This window comes from Sinohyriopsis cumingii, unplaced genomic scaffold (genome assembly GCF_028554795.1).
Source record: "Sinohyriopsis cumingii isolate HCF-2022 unplaced genomic scaffold, ASM2855479v2 utg003794l, whole genome shotgun sequence".
In the NCBI taxonomy this organism is placed as follows: domain Eukaryota; kingdom Metazoa; phylum Mollusca; class Bivalvia; order Unionida; family Unionidae; genus Sinohyriopsis; species Sinohyriopsis cumingii.
The window spans coordinates 509-15,405 of NW_028316594.1; the positions used below are offsets into that span (position 1 = coordinate 509).

Genomic DNA, 14,897 nt, shown 5'->3' on the forward strand with positions numbered 1-14,897 from the left:
AAACATTTATTCTAAGCTATAACTTGTATATTTTCACCTTCAGCAGTATAATGCAATGTATATATCGTCCCTTATTTTCTTCATTAACATACACCATTTCCAATCCCAGTTGATGGGAAAATTATATTTATTACCGTTACCATCTTATCGTTTTACTTCAATTCTTTGGTTTTATATCTCTGGTCGATACGAAACCTTTTACCACTTTTAAATTCTCCTACATATAATCTTTTATATGGCACTATATAGACTAACAGAGCTGGTGCACCGTTAAAAATACAACCAACCAACCAACCAACCAAAGAACCAACCAACCAACCAACCAACCAACCAATCAATCAATCAATCAATCAATCGACAAGAGTCTCTCAAGAGACTCTGCATGTTCTATAACGGAAAGTAGCTGAATAGAATCTGCTATAAATTTTGTCTCCAGTCTCCTTCAGTAAACATGCTTTAGGACAATATTGAGGTTTAGTACAAGATTTCATCACAGTACCTGCTGAAGGTGAAAACTCATAGGATGTTGTTAGTATGGGTTCTTTGACGCTTGTAGGACACTCTGTGAAGAGAAAGAGAAAGTGACTGTTTAATACATAGGTTATTTCATCAACCAGAGATGTCTTAATGAATACAACACGATGGTGGCTCACAGAGCTGCAACAATAATACAATTAAATTGCGAACATGAGAACAAAATTCTTTCGTGTCGAGTAATAATACTACTCTTATCTTGTGTGTCTGCCTCAATGCTACTTAAATTCTAAACGCACGCATTCTAAGCTTCTCTCTGACCAAACGATAGACCGATGTTTTGCTCACGTTTCTGAGCCAAACAAAGAGACCTAAAGAATTAGGAACCTAACTAAATATTTATGATATATCTTCATGATGGTCAAAAATGAAAAGCAGATCATAAGTCAAATTAAAGGTACAAATCTGTATTTCAAAAATGAAACATCTAGACCTATGCAAGGAAGTTGTGCTCACAGATCGGATACTAAACTTATAAGATTCATCAATTTAGAGTCCTAAACAGAACAATCGTGGATTAAAGTTCATGCGAATAAAGGAAATGGTTATATATCAATAGAACTGGAATGTTGATAGTAAGTACCAATCTTGCAAGGAACTAACACATACATTTCTGAAGAATGTTAATGAAGAGAAGATGGCCTACCTAAGAGAGATACTTGAAAAGAAATGTGGAAATCAAGTCGTTCGGATAGGACAAACTTGAAGAGTAGTTTTCTACCATTTGGATTAAATGAAAACTATACAGATATGAACAATAAAGTGAGATTAGCATTTCATCCTCTTGAAAGTGAACGAAATGACAGTTTGATTTCATTGTATGTTGATGTAGTGGTTGTTTGTCACTGGGCTTACGTTTAAAGGTATTAAAATCTCTCTGAACTCTTTCTCTACTGTGCAGAGGATTCTGCATCATAGGTTGTATTTAAGTATTTGTTTTTACCGACGTGGATCGTTATAAGCAATTCCACATAAAACATCGTTTCAGAAGGCCATGCATTCTACCACAATGCTTATATAACATAGTTTGTTGTTAATGTTTTCATGGTTCTTGAACTTTTAGTGTGAATGTACGTTCTCAATGCTTCAATACAAACATATATGACTCATTACATATGGACAAATAAGGTACTTGTACAGTTTATCTATGCGACCTTATAAAATGCTCTTATATGATTTATTTTGTTATTTGAACAAGTATAAGGGAAATCGTCACCCAGAGTATTTATCTTCATTCTTATGAATGTCTAGCCATATCAAGTTTAATATCAAGCCTAACCAATGAACATTACTAAGGAACATTCTTTTTTACATTTTACAATGTAAAAGCTTTATTGTTAATATATGATGTTATACACATCATTAATCCTTTCCCTTAGCATCACCTTTTAATTCTTCAGAAACAAAGTTATCTGCGTCTGCACCTTCAGCTGTGGAGAATAAAGGAAGTATTATATTCGTACTTTTGAAGCTCGCTTTGTTGCTGTTCAGTTTATATATTTCACAATAGCACAAAATAATACCTCATATAATTTGAACTAAGAAATTTAGTCATTTTATAAGAACTTGTCACAAATAATTGTCATTTATTGATGTCATAGTTTCTCATTTTGCTTCTTTCATTAAATAAATTTGTTGGCTCTTGCTAGAGATGAATATCAATACGAACCAAATTTACCAAAGAATACAGTATAAAATTGCAACAAAGGGATAAATTGATTTATTAAAAATTGTCAACAAATGCTTTTCATCCATCGGTGTCGTGTTTTCAAATTTTCTTTGAGTACCGTGAAAATTTCTGCTTCAATGTTGATAGAGAAACAAAAGTAGTCAATTGCTGAAATGTGAAATTTCCGTTCAAAATTGAATTATACAAGAGTGATGTTTGGATAAACTTGAAACAGATATTCAACTAAAACCTTGCATTCTAATTGTGAAACGTCTTTTTTATATCCAGGAGATGGCGAGAAGAGGGCAAAAACAGACAAACACACGTTTCTAAGCCAAAACTTAACACTGAATTATTACTCTGATCACGTCTAAACTTAATGTTTTAATATATATAAAGAATACATAATTCCACCGGTTATATTAGCAACATTTCAACAAGACCGTACAAATCAACATCAAGTGCACGTTCAGGGAAATTGATAATATCATGAAAAGAACACAGACAGAATAGACAATGCGTGGACTTTGCATGCATAGGAAATATTGAAAATTGTATAACGAGCTTTCGTGTCTAAGCAAATAAAATTCTTATTTTTTATCTCCAAATGTTTCATGTAAAACATGCAGAATAAACTTCATAAACGTATTGCTTTATACAGTATGAGCCAAGAAAAATGTTTTATGACGTGCGTTGTAAATATGTTGTCTTCTGATGGTCGTGACATGTTTTGTAGAATTGGCCCGACGTGTCCTCACTACGTGGCATAACAAGCGACTAAGAAGAGGCGATCAGTTTGCCGTGGATTGCTTCCGGTGTCCGAGGAGTAAAGGATCCCGGAAGTTGAGCAGAGACTTTCCCATGCAATACACTACTTTAGTCTCTACTTCTTCTAGGCGGGTGGTAGGGAGGGCCCGATCATGACAAATCGACTGGTCACGCGATGCCTTAGGAGGTCTTAATTTATTTGCTCGCTTTCTCTATCATTCTCCATGTATCCCTCTTGATACAACCATTGCCCATACTGTCTACCCTTTTGTTTTTCCTTTTTCCTACTCTCAGGAGACTTCCTAGAAATCAGTGGCTTAACGGGTCAATCGGAAGGTATATTTTACTTGCCGAGTATACTACCTATGTATCCCTGGCACTTGAAAGTTTCCCGTTGTTGGACTCCTCGGCGGGTGGGTGAACATGGGTGATGAATATAAAAGAAACATAATGGAAAACAAAACCAAAACTCAGCTGAAACATTCTAAAACTTTAACAGACTCGGATGACGAACCCATGCAGCGTGGAATCATTCCTACACTTCATGGTTTTTCAGTCAAAAGATCCTACAAAACCAGTAATTGTGCTATCACCATTTATAGTAGAATAGACTATTCTTGGCCTAGTCGGCACTCCAAAAAGAGTGAAAACTGAAATCGGGTAGCTAGATCCTTGAATATGATCGCAAAGTGCAGACTGTGAATATGAAAAAATTCAGACATTTATAATATTTCAGTTACTACTTTCGCTCATTCGACACTCGATTCATCCAAAGGTGTCATTCGCTGCAGAGACCTCGCAGGAGTCAGCGACACTGAAATCGTCGAGTGAATGAGGAATCAAGGTGTTACTGCAATTCGTCCAATTCGTATCAAACGCGGCACACAAGTGCAGGACACGATTGCCATCATGCTTACCTTCAACACACCAACACAACCTAAGGTAGTCAAAGTTGGCTTTTTGCAGGTTAAAGTTGAAGTGTATATTCCAAACCCTCTATGTTGTTTCAAGTGCCAGAAGTACGGTCACCACGAAGAGAGATGCTCCAGAGGTCCTGTGTGTGGCCCATGCAGGTCATTGCTGTAAATGTTACTCTGAACCGAGTCATTACCTTTCCTTCTATTTATATACCACCAAACACCAACCTATTAGCAAAGGAATTAGACAATCCTGTTCACCAACTTTCCGCGCCATTTGTGTTTTTACTCGGTGATTATAATGCCCATAACAAGAGATTTTGTGTACACCTGGGCAGTATTTTATTTGTGACGCTTTTCAACATCAAGATCAATAGTATCACCAAGTGTTTGGCTCCTTATAGGTTGTTGATTTTCTAATGTTTTCCATCAAAGCACATGCATACAATTGATAGACAACTTCAGCAAAATATCAACAAGATTCAAAACTTGGGCCAGTACTAACGGTTTTAAATTCTTGAACTCAAAAAACGGTGTGCATGCATTTCTGTCATTTACGAAGACATCATGATGAACCTAAACTCACTTCGGAGGAACACCTAATCCAGTTGTTAAGGATACATAGATTTTAGGTATTATTTTCGGCAGAATACTGACTTTTACTCCGCACCTTAAGACTTTGAAAGCTAAATGCTTGAAACCTCTAGAGCTACTTAAAGTAGTAGCGCACAGTTACTGGGGTGCTGATAGAAAATTCCTCCTCAATTTATATAGAACGTTTATTTGCTCCAAACTGGACTATGGTTGCGTTGTTCATGGTTCAGCTAGGAAGCCATATTTGAAGATGCTTGACCCAATTCATCATCAATGAATAAGACTCGCTCTAGGAGCATTTAAGACATCCCGGTGTGAAAGCCTTCTCACTGAAGCGAACGAACCACCTTTATCACATCGTCGAGAAATGCTCTCTGCACGGTATGCTCTCAAATTAAGATCAAACCCTCTGACTCTTGCTTCATCGGCTGTTTTCCAACCCAAATACAAAACCTTGTGCAAAAACAAACCAAACGCCATACCTTCCCTTGGCATTATAATGTCATCCAGATTTCACCTTACGAGAATTGATCTTTCTGAAATTCAGAAAACGTCCATCTCCGAAATACCTCCCTCTCTATTTAAACAACCAAAATTTACATTTTAGGCTAGACGATGAAGAAAGATCTGAAACAAACCCTTCGATGAAGAAAGAACTGAAACAAACCCTTCCATCTGCCAACTCTTACCATGAACTCCTCACCCAATTTAACATACTACAGAAGAATTTATACTGATGGATCAAAGGGTGAGGAAAAGGCTGCTGCAGTTTCCCTTAGTGGAAAACACACAACAAGAGTTCGCTTACAAAATAGCACATGAATTTTTCAGCTGAAATCAGAGCAATAGACCTTCATCTGTAGTAAATCGAAAACAAACGTATTTTAAACAACATCATATTCAACGACTCACTGACAGTACATCAGTCACAACACAATAGAAAACTGGCAAACCATTTATTGACCAATATTCTTGTCAAAAATACTCAGCTGAGTACCTCCCACAGTATATTATACTGTTGGGTACCTCGCAATATTGGTATTAAACGTAATGAAAAAGTAGATCGTGCTCCTAAAATGGCCCTATCCCTAGAACCATCTGATTTTAAAATACAGTATACTGATTTTAAACCTAGTAGTAAAGAGTCTTTACGTCAGAAGTAGCAGGTATCATGGAATGATGCAGTGAATAACAAACTTCATGCCATCAAGCCAACCCTAGTAGAATGGATTCCTTTCTAAAGAATCATCCGTAGGGAGGAGATGGTCATTGGAAGAATTAGAACTGGTCGTACGTATATAACCCACTTCCACATACTAAAAGGCGAAGACCCATCCGAGTGCGTTTCTTGCAATGAACCATTCACTGTAACGCACTTTATGATGAAGTGTTTCCACCTCCAACCTACGCGCGGTCAGTACTACAATGTGCATGACATGAAGGAACTTCTTGATACAGTAAAATTGACTTGTATTATAAAATTCCTGAACGAAGTAAACATTTATTCTAAGCTATAACTTGCATATTTTCACCTTCAGCAGTATAATGCAATGTATATATCGTCCCTTATTTTCTTCATTAACATACACCATTTCCAATCCCAGTTGATGGGAAAATTGTATTTATTACCGTTACCATCTTATCGTTTTACTTCAATTCTTTGGTTTTATATCTCTGGTCGATACGAAACCTTTTACCACTTTTAAATTCTCCTACATATAATCTTTTATATGGCACTATATAGACTAACAGAGCTGGTGCACCGTTAAAAATACAACCAACCAACCAACCACCCAAAGAACCAACCAACCAACCAACCAACCAACCAATCAATCAATCAATCAATCGACAAGAGTCTCTCAAGAGACTCTGCATGTTCTATAACGGAAAGTAGCTGAATAGAATCTGCTATAAATTTTGTCTCCAGTCTCCTTCAGTAAACATGCTTTAGGACAATATTGAGGTTTAGTACAAGATTTCATCACAGTACCTGCTGAAGGTGAAAACTCATAGGATGTTGTTAGTATGGGTTCTTTGACGCTTGTAGGACACTCTGTGAAGAGAAAGAGAAAGTGACTGTTTAATACATAGGTTATTTCATCAACCAGAGATGTCTTAATGAATACAACACGATGGTGGCTCACAGAGCTGCAACAATAATACAATTAAATTGCGAACATGAGAACAAAATTCTTTCGTGTCGAGTAATAATACTACTCTTATCTTATGTGTCTGCCTCAATGCTACTTAAATTCTAAACGCACGCATTCTAAGCTTCTCTCTGACCAAACGATAGACCGATGTTTTGCTCACGTTTCTGAGCCAAACAAAGAGACCTAAAGAATTAGGAACCTAACTAAATATTTATGATATATCTTCATGATGGTCAAAATGAAAAGCAGATCATACGTCAAATTAAAGGTACAAATCTGTATTTCAAAAATGAAACATCAAGACCTATGCAAGGAAGTTGTGCTCACAGATCGGATACTAAACTTATAAGATTCATCAATTTAGAGTCCTAAACAGAACAATGGTGGATTAATGTTCATGCGAATAAAGGATATGGTTATATATCAATAGAACTGGAATGTTGATAGTAAGTACCAATCTTGCAAGGAACTAACCACATACATTTCTGAAGAATGTTAATGAAGAGAAGATGGCCTACCTAAGAGAGATACTTGAAAAGAAATGTGGAAATCAAGTCGTTCGGATAGGACAAACTTGAAGAGTAGTTTTCTACCATTTGGATTAAATGAAAACTATACAGATATGAACAATAAAGTGAGATTAGCATTTCATCCTCTTGAAAGTGAACGAAATGAGAGTTTGATTTCATTGAATGCTGATGTAGTGGTTATTTGTCACTGGGCTTACGTTTAAAGGTATTAAAATCTCTCTGAACTCTTTCTCTACTGTGCAGAGGATTCTGCATCATAGGTTGTATTTAAGTATTTGTTTTTACCGACGTGGATCGTTATAAGCAATTCCACATAAAACATCGTTTCAGAAGGCCATGCATTCTACCACAATGCTTATATAACATAGTTTGTTGTTAATGTTTTCATGGTTCTTGAACTTTTAGTGTGAATGTACGTTCTCAATGCTTCAATACAAACATATATGATTCATTACATATGGACAAATAAGGTACTTGTACAGTTTATCTATGCGACCTTATAAAATGCTCTTATATGATTTATTTTGTTATTTGAACAAGTATAAGGGAAATCGTCACCCAGAGTACTTATCTTCATTCTTATGAATGTCTAGCCATATCAAGTTTAATATCAAGCCTAACCAATGGACATTACTAAGGAACATTCTTTTTACATTTTACAATGTAAAAGCTTTATTGTTAATATATGATGTTATACACATCATTAATCATTTCCCTTAGCATTACCTTTTAATTCTTCAGAAACAAAGTTATCTGCGTCTGCACCTTCAGCTGTGGAGAATAAAGGAAATATTATATTCGTACTTTTGAAGCTCGCTTTGTTGCTGTTCAGTTTAAATATTTCACAATAGCACAAAATAATGCCTCATATAATTTGAACTAAGAAATTTAGTCATTTTATAAGAACTTGTCACAAATAATTGTCATTTATTGATGTCATAGTTTCTCATTTTGCTTCTTTCATTAAATAAATTTGTTGGCTCTTGCTAGAGATGAATATCAATACGAACCAAATTTACCAAAGAATACAGTATAAAATTGCAACAAAGAGATAAATTGATTTATTAAAAATTGTCAACAAATGCTTTTCATCCATCGGTGTCGTGTTTTCAAATTTTCTTTGAGTACTGTCAAAATTTCTGTTTGGATGGAGATAGAGAAACAAATGTGGGCAATTGCTGAAATGTGAAATTTCCGTTCAAAATTGAATTATACAAGAGTGATGTTTGGATAAACTTGAAACAGATATTCAACTAAAACCTTGCATTCTAATTGTGAAACGTCTTTTTTTATATCCAGGAGATGGCGAGAAGAGGGCAAAAACAGACAAACACACGTTTCTAAGCCAAAACTTAACACTGAATTATTACTCTGATCACGTCAAAACTTAATGTTTTAATATATATAAAGAATACATAATTCCACCGGTTATATTAGCAACATTTCAACAAGACCGTACAAATCAACATCAAGTGCACGTTCAGGGAAATTGATAATATCATGAAAAGAACACAGACAGAATAGACAATGCGTGGACTTTGCATGCATAGGAAATATTGAAAATTGTATAACGAGCTTTCGTGTCTAAGCAAATAAAATTCTTATTTTTTATCTCCAAATGTTTCATGTAAAACATGCAGAATAAACTTCATAAACGTATTGCTTTATACAGTATGAGCCAAGAAAAATGTTTTATGACGTGCGTTGTAAATATGTTGTCTTCTGATGGTCGTGACATGTTTTGTAGAATTGGCCCGACGTGTCCTCACTACGTGGCACAACAAGCGACTAAGAAGAGGCAATCAGTTTGCCGTGGATTGCTTCCGGTGTCCGAGGAGTAAAGGATCCCGGAAGTTGAGCAGAGACTTTCCCATGCAATACACTACTTTAGTCTCTACTTCTTCTAGGCGGGTGGTAGGGAGGGCCCGATCATAACAAATCGACTGGTCACGCGATGCCTTAGGAGGTCTTAATTTATTTGCTCGCTTTCTCTATCATTCTCCATGTATCCCTCTTGATACAACCATTGCCCATACTGTCTACCCTTTTGTTTTTCCTTTTTCCTACTCTCAGAAGACTTCCTAGAAATCAGTGGCTTAACGGGTCAATCGGAAGGTATATTTTACTTGCCGAGTATACTACCTATGTATCCCTGGCACTTGAAAGTTTCCCGTTGTTGGACTCCTCGGCGGGTGGGTGAACATGGGTGATGAATATAAAAGAAACATAATGGAAAACAAAACCAAAACTCAGCTTAAACATTCTAAAACTTTAACAGACTCGGATGACGAACCATGCAGCGTGGAATCATTCCTACACTTCATGGTTATTCAGTCAAAAGATCCTACAAAACCAATAATTGTGCTATCACCATTTATAGTAGAATAGACTATTCTTGGCCTAGTCGGCACTCCAAAAAGAGTGAAAACTGAAATCGGGTAGCTAGATCCTTGAATATGATCGCAAAGTGCAGACTGTGAATATGAAAAAATTCAGACATTTATAATATTTCAGTTACTACTTTCGCTCATTCGACACTCGATTCATCCAAAGGTGTCATTCGCTGCAGAGACCTCGCAGGAGTCAGCGACACTGAAATCGTCGAGTGAATGAGGAATCAAGGTGTTACTGCAATTCGTCCAATTCGTATCAAACGCGGCACACAAGTGCAGGACACGATTGCCATCATGCTTACCTTCAACACACCAACACAACCTAAGGTAGTCAAAGTTGGCTTTTTGCAGGTTAAAGTTGAAGTGTATATTCCAAACCCTCTATGTTGTTTCAAGTGCCAGAAGTACGGTCACCACGAAGAGAGATGCTCCAGAGGTCCTGTGTGTTGCCCATGCAGGTCATTGCTGTAAATGTTACTCTGAACCGAGTCATTACCTTTCCTTCTATTTATATACCACCAAACACCAACCTATTAGCAAAGGAATTAGACAATCCTGTTCAACAACTTTCCGCGCCATTTGTGTTTTTACTCGGTGATTATAATGCCCATAACAAGAGATTTGTGTACACCTAGGCAGTATTTTATTTGTGACGCTTTTCAACATCAAGATCAATAGTATCACCAAGTGTTTAGCTCCTTATAGGTTGATGATTTTCTAATATGTTTTCGTTCAAAGCACATGCATACAATTGATAGACAACTTCAGCAAAATATCAACAAGATTCAAAACTTGGGCGAGTACTAACGGTTTTAAATTCTCGAAGTCAAAAAACGGTGTGCATGCATTTCTGTCATTTACGAAGACATCATGATGAACTTAAACTCACTTCGGAGGAACACCTAATCCAGTTGTTAAGGATACATAGATTTTAGGTATTATTTTCGGCAGAATACTGACTTTTACTCCGCACCTTAAGACTTTGAAAGCTAAATGCTTGAAACCTCTAGAGCTACTTAAAGTAGTAGCGCACAGTTACTGGGGTGCTGATAGAAAATTCCTCCTCAATTTATATAGAACGTTTATTTGCTCCAAACTGGACTATGGTTGCGTTGTTCATGGTTCAGCTAGGAAGCCATATTTGAAGATGCTTGACCCAATTCATCATCAATGAATAAGACTCGCTCTAGGAGCATTTAAGACATCCCGGTGTGAAAGCCTTCTCACTGAAGCGAACGAACCACCTTTATCACATCGTCGAGAAATGCTCTCTGCACGGTATGCTCTCAAATTAAGATCAAACCCTCTGACTCTTGCTTCATCGGCTGTTTTCCAACCCAAATACAAAACCTTGTGCAAAAACAAACCAAACGCCATACCTTCCCTTGGCATTATAATGTCATCCAGATTTCACCTTACGAGAATTGATCTTTCTGAAATTCAGAAAACGTCCATCTCCGAAATACCTCCCTCTCTATTTAAACAACCAAAATTACATTTTAGGCTAGACGATGAAGAAAGATCTGAAACAAACCCTTCGATGAAGAAAGAACTGAAACAAACCCTTCCATCTGCCAACTCTTACCATGAACTCCTCACCCAATTTAACATACTACAGAAGAATTTATACTGATGGATCAAAGGGTGAGGAAAAGGCTGCTGCAGTTTCCCTTAGTGGAAAACACACAACAAGAGTTCGCTTACAAAATAGCACATGAATTTTTTCAGCTGAAATCAGAGCAATAGACCTTCATCTGTAGTAAATCGAAAACAAACGTATTTTAAACAACATCATATTCAACGACTCACTGACAGTACATCAGTCACAACACAATAGAAAACTGGCAAACCATTTATTGACCAATATTCTTGTCAAAAATACTCAGCTGAGTACCTCCCACAGTATATTATACTGTTGGGTACCTCGCAATATTGGTATTAAACGTAATGAAAAAGTAGATCGTGCTCCTAAAATGGCCCTATCCCTAGAACCATCTGATTTTAAAATACAGTATACTGATTTTAAACCTAGTAGTAAAGAGTCTTTACGTCAGAAGTAGCAGGTATCATGGAATGATGCAGTGAATAACAAACTTCATGCCATCAAGCCAACCCTAGTAGAATGGATTCCTTTCTAAAGAATCATCCGTAGGGAGGAGATGGTCATTGGAAGAATTAGAACTGGTCGTACGTATATAACCCACTTCCACATACTAAAAGGCGAAGACCCATCCGAGTGCGTTTCTTGCAATGAACCATTCACTGTAACGCACTTTATGATGAAGTGTTTCCACCTCCAACCTACGCGCGGTCAGTACTACAATGTGCATGACATGAAGGAACTTCTTGATACAGTAAAATTGACTTGTATTATAAAATTCCTGAACGAAGTAAACATTTATTCTAAGCTATAACTTGCATATTTTCACCTTCAGCAGTATAATGCAATGTATATATCGTCCCTTATTTTCTTCATTAACATACACCATTTCCAATCCCAGTTGATGGGAAAATTGTATTTATTACCGTTACCATCTTATCGTTTTACTTCAATTCTTTGGTTTTATATCTCTGGTCGATACGAAACCTTTTACCACTTTTAAATTCTCCTACATATAATCTTTTATATGGCACTATATAGACTAACAGAGCTGGTGCACCGTTAAAAATACAACCAACCAACCAACCACCCAAAGAACCAACCAACCAACCAACCAATCAATCAATCAATCAATCGACAAGAGTCTCTCAAGAGACTCTGCATGTTCTATAACGGAAAGTAGCTGAATAGAATCTGCTATAAATTTTGTCTCCAGTCTCCTTCAGTAAACATGCTTTAGGACAATATTGAGGTTTAGTACAAGATTTCATCACAGTACCTGCTGAAGGTGAAAACTCATAGGATGTTGTTAGTATGGGTTCTTTGACGCTTGTAGGACACTCTGTGAAGAGAAAGAGAAAGTGACTGTTTAATACATAGGTTATTTCATCAACCAGAGATGTCTTAATGAATACAACACGATGGTGGCTCACAGAGCTGCAACAATAATACAATTAAATTGCGAACATGAGAACAAAATTCTTTCGTGTCGAGTAATAATACTACTCTTATCTTATGTGTCTGCCTCAATGCTACTTAAATTCTAAACGCACGCATTCTAAGCTTCTCTCTGACCAAACGATAGACCGATGTTTTGCTCACGTTTCTGAGCCAAACAAAGAGACCTAAAGAATTAGGAACCTAACTAAATATTTATGATATATCTTCATGATGGTCAAAATGAAAAGCAGATCATACGTCAAATTAAAGGTACAAATCTGTATTTCAAAAATGAAACATCAAGACCTATGCAAGGAAGTTGTGCTCACAGATCGGATACTAAACTTATAAGATTCATCAATTTAGAGTCCTAAACAGAACAATGGTGGATTAATGTTCATGCGAATAAAGGATATGGTTATATATCAATAGAACTGGAATGTTGATAGTAAGTACCAATCTTGCAAGGAACTAACCACATACATTTCTGAAGAATGTTAATGAAGAGAAGATGGCCTACCTAAGAGAGATACTTGAAAAGAAATGTGGAAATCAAGTCGTTCGGATAGGACAAACTTGAAGAGTAGTTTTCTACCATTTGGATTAAATGAAAACTATACAGATATGAACAATAAAGTGAGATTAGCATTTCATCCTCTTGAAAGTGAACGAAATGAGAGTTTGATTTCATTGAATGCTGATGTAGTGGTTATTTGTCACTGGGCTTACGTTTAAAGGTATTAAAATCTCTCTGAACTCTTTCTCTACTGTGCAGAGGATTCTGCATCATAGGTTGTATTTAAGTATTTGTTTTTACCGACGTGGATCGTTATAAGCAATTCCACATAAAACATCGTTTCAGAAGGCCATGCATTCTACCACAATGCTTATATAACATAGTTTGTTGTTAATGTTTTCATGGTTCTTGAACTTTTAGTGTGAATGTACGTTCTCAATGCTTCAATACAAACATATATGATTCATTACATATGGACAAATAAGGTACTTGTACAGTTTATCTATGCGACCTTATAAAATGCTCTTATATGATTTATTTTGTTATTTGAACAAGTATAAGGGAAATCGTCACCCAGAGTACTTATCTTCATTCTTATGAATGTCTAGCCATATCAAGTTTAATATCAAGCCTAACCAATGGACATTACTAAGGAACATTCTTTTTACATTTTACAATGTAAAAGCTTTATTGTTAATATATGATGTTATACACATCATTAATCATTTCCCTTAGCATTACCTTTTAATTCTTCAGAAACAAAGTTATCTGCGTCTGCACCTTCAGCTGTGGAGAATAAAGGAAATATTATATTCGTACTTTTGAAGCTCGCTTTGTTGCTGTTCAGTTTAAATATTTCACAATAGCACAAAATAATGCCTCATATAATTTGAACTAAGAAATTTAGTCATTTTATAAGAACTTGTCACAAATAATTGTCATTTATTGATGTCATAGTTTCTCATTTTGCTTCTTTCATTAAATAAATTTGTTGGCTCTTGCTAGAGATGAATATCAATACGAACCAAATTTACCAAAGAATACAGTATAAAATTGCAACAAAGAGATAAATTGATTTATTAAAAATTGTCAACAAATGCTTTTCATCCATCGGTGTCGTGTTTTCAAATTTTCTTTGAGTACTGTCAAAATTTCTGTTTGGATGGAGATAGAGAAACAAATGTGGGCAATTGCTGAAATGTGAAATTTCCGTTCAAAATTGAATTATACAAGAGTGATGTTTGGATAAACTTGAAACAGATATTCAACTAAAACCTTGCATTCTAATTGTGAAACGTCTTTTTTTATATCCAGGAGATGGCGAGAAGAGGGCAAAAACAGACAAACACACGTTTCTAAGCCAAAACTTAACACTGAATTATTACTCTGATCACGTCAAAACTTAATGTTTTAATATATATAAAGAATACATAATTCCACCGGTTATATTAGCAACATTTCAACAAGACCGTACAAATCAACATCAAGTGCACGTTCAGGGAAATTGATAATATCATGAAAAGAACACAGACAGAATAGACAATGCGTGGACTTTGCATGCATAGGAAATATTGAAAATTGTATAACGAGCTTTCGTGTCTAAGCAAATAAAATTCTTATTTTTTATCTCCAAATGTTTCATGTAAAACATGCAGAATAAACTTCATAAACGTATTGCTTTATACAGTATGAGCCAAGAAAAATGTTTTATGACGTGCGTTGTAAATATGTTGTCTTCTGATGGTCGTGACATGTTTTGTAGAATTGGCCCGACGTGTCCTC

General features: G+C 35.9%; 1 protein-coding gene across 1 annotated transcript in view; it reads right to left on the reverse strand.

Annotated features, from left to right (window-relative positions):
- Window positions 1–499: 499 nt before the first annotated feature.
- LOC149769412 (uncharacterized) overlaps window positions 500–14,897 on the reverse strand; it is a gene marked incomplete at its 3' end in the record, with an annotated part of 30,436 nt that continues 16,038 nt past the window's right edge. Inside the window, exons 7-12 of the mRNA XM_089949897.1 lie at window positions 13,857–13,901; window positions 12,438–12,500; window positions 7,892–7,936; window positions 6,473–6,535; window positions 1,920–1,964; window positions 500–562 (exon numbers count right to left, since the gene is read on the reverse strand). Of these exons, the coding sequence (XP_089806023.1) occupies window positions 500–562; window positions 1,920–1,964; window positions 6,473–6,535; window positions 7,892–7,936; window positions 12,438–12,500; window positions 13,857–13,901 (324 nt within the window). The remainder of the gene's footprint in view (window positions 563–1,919; window positions 1,965–6,472; window positions 6,536–7,891; window positions 7,937–12,437; window positions 12,501–13,856; window positions 13,902–14,897) is intronic.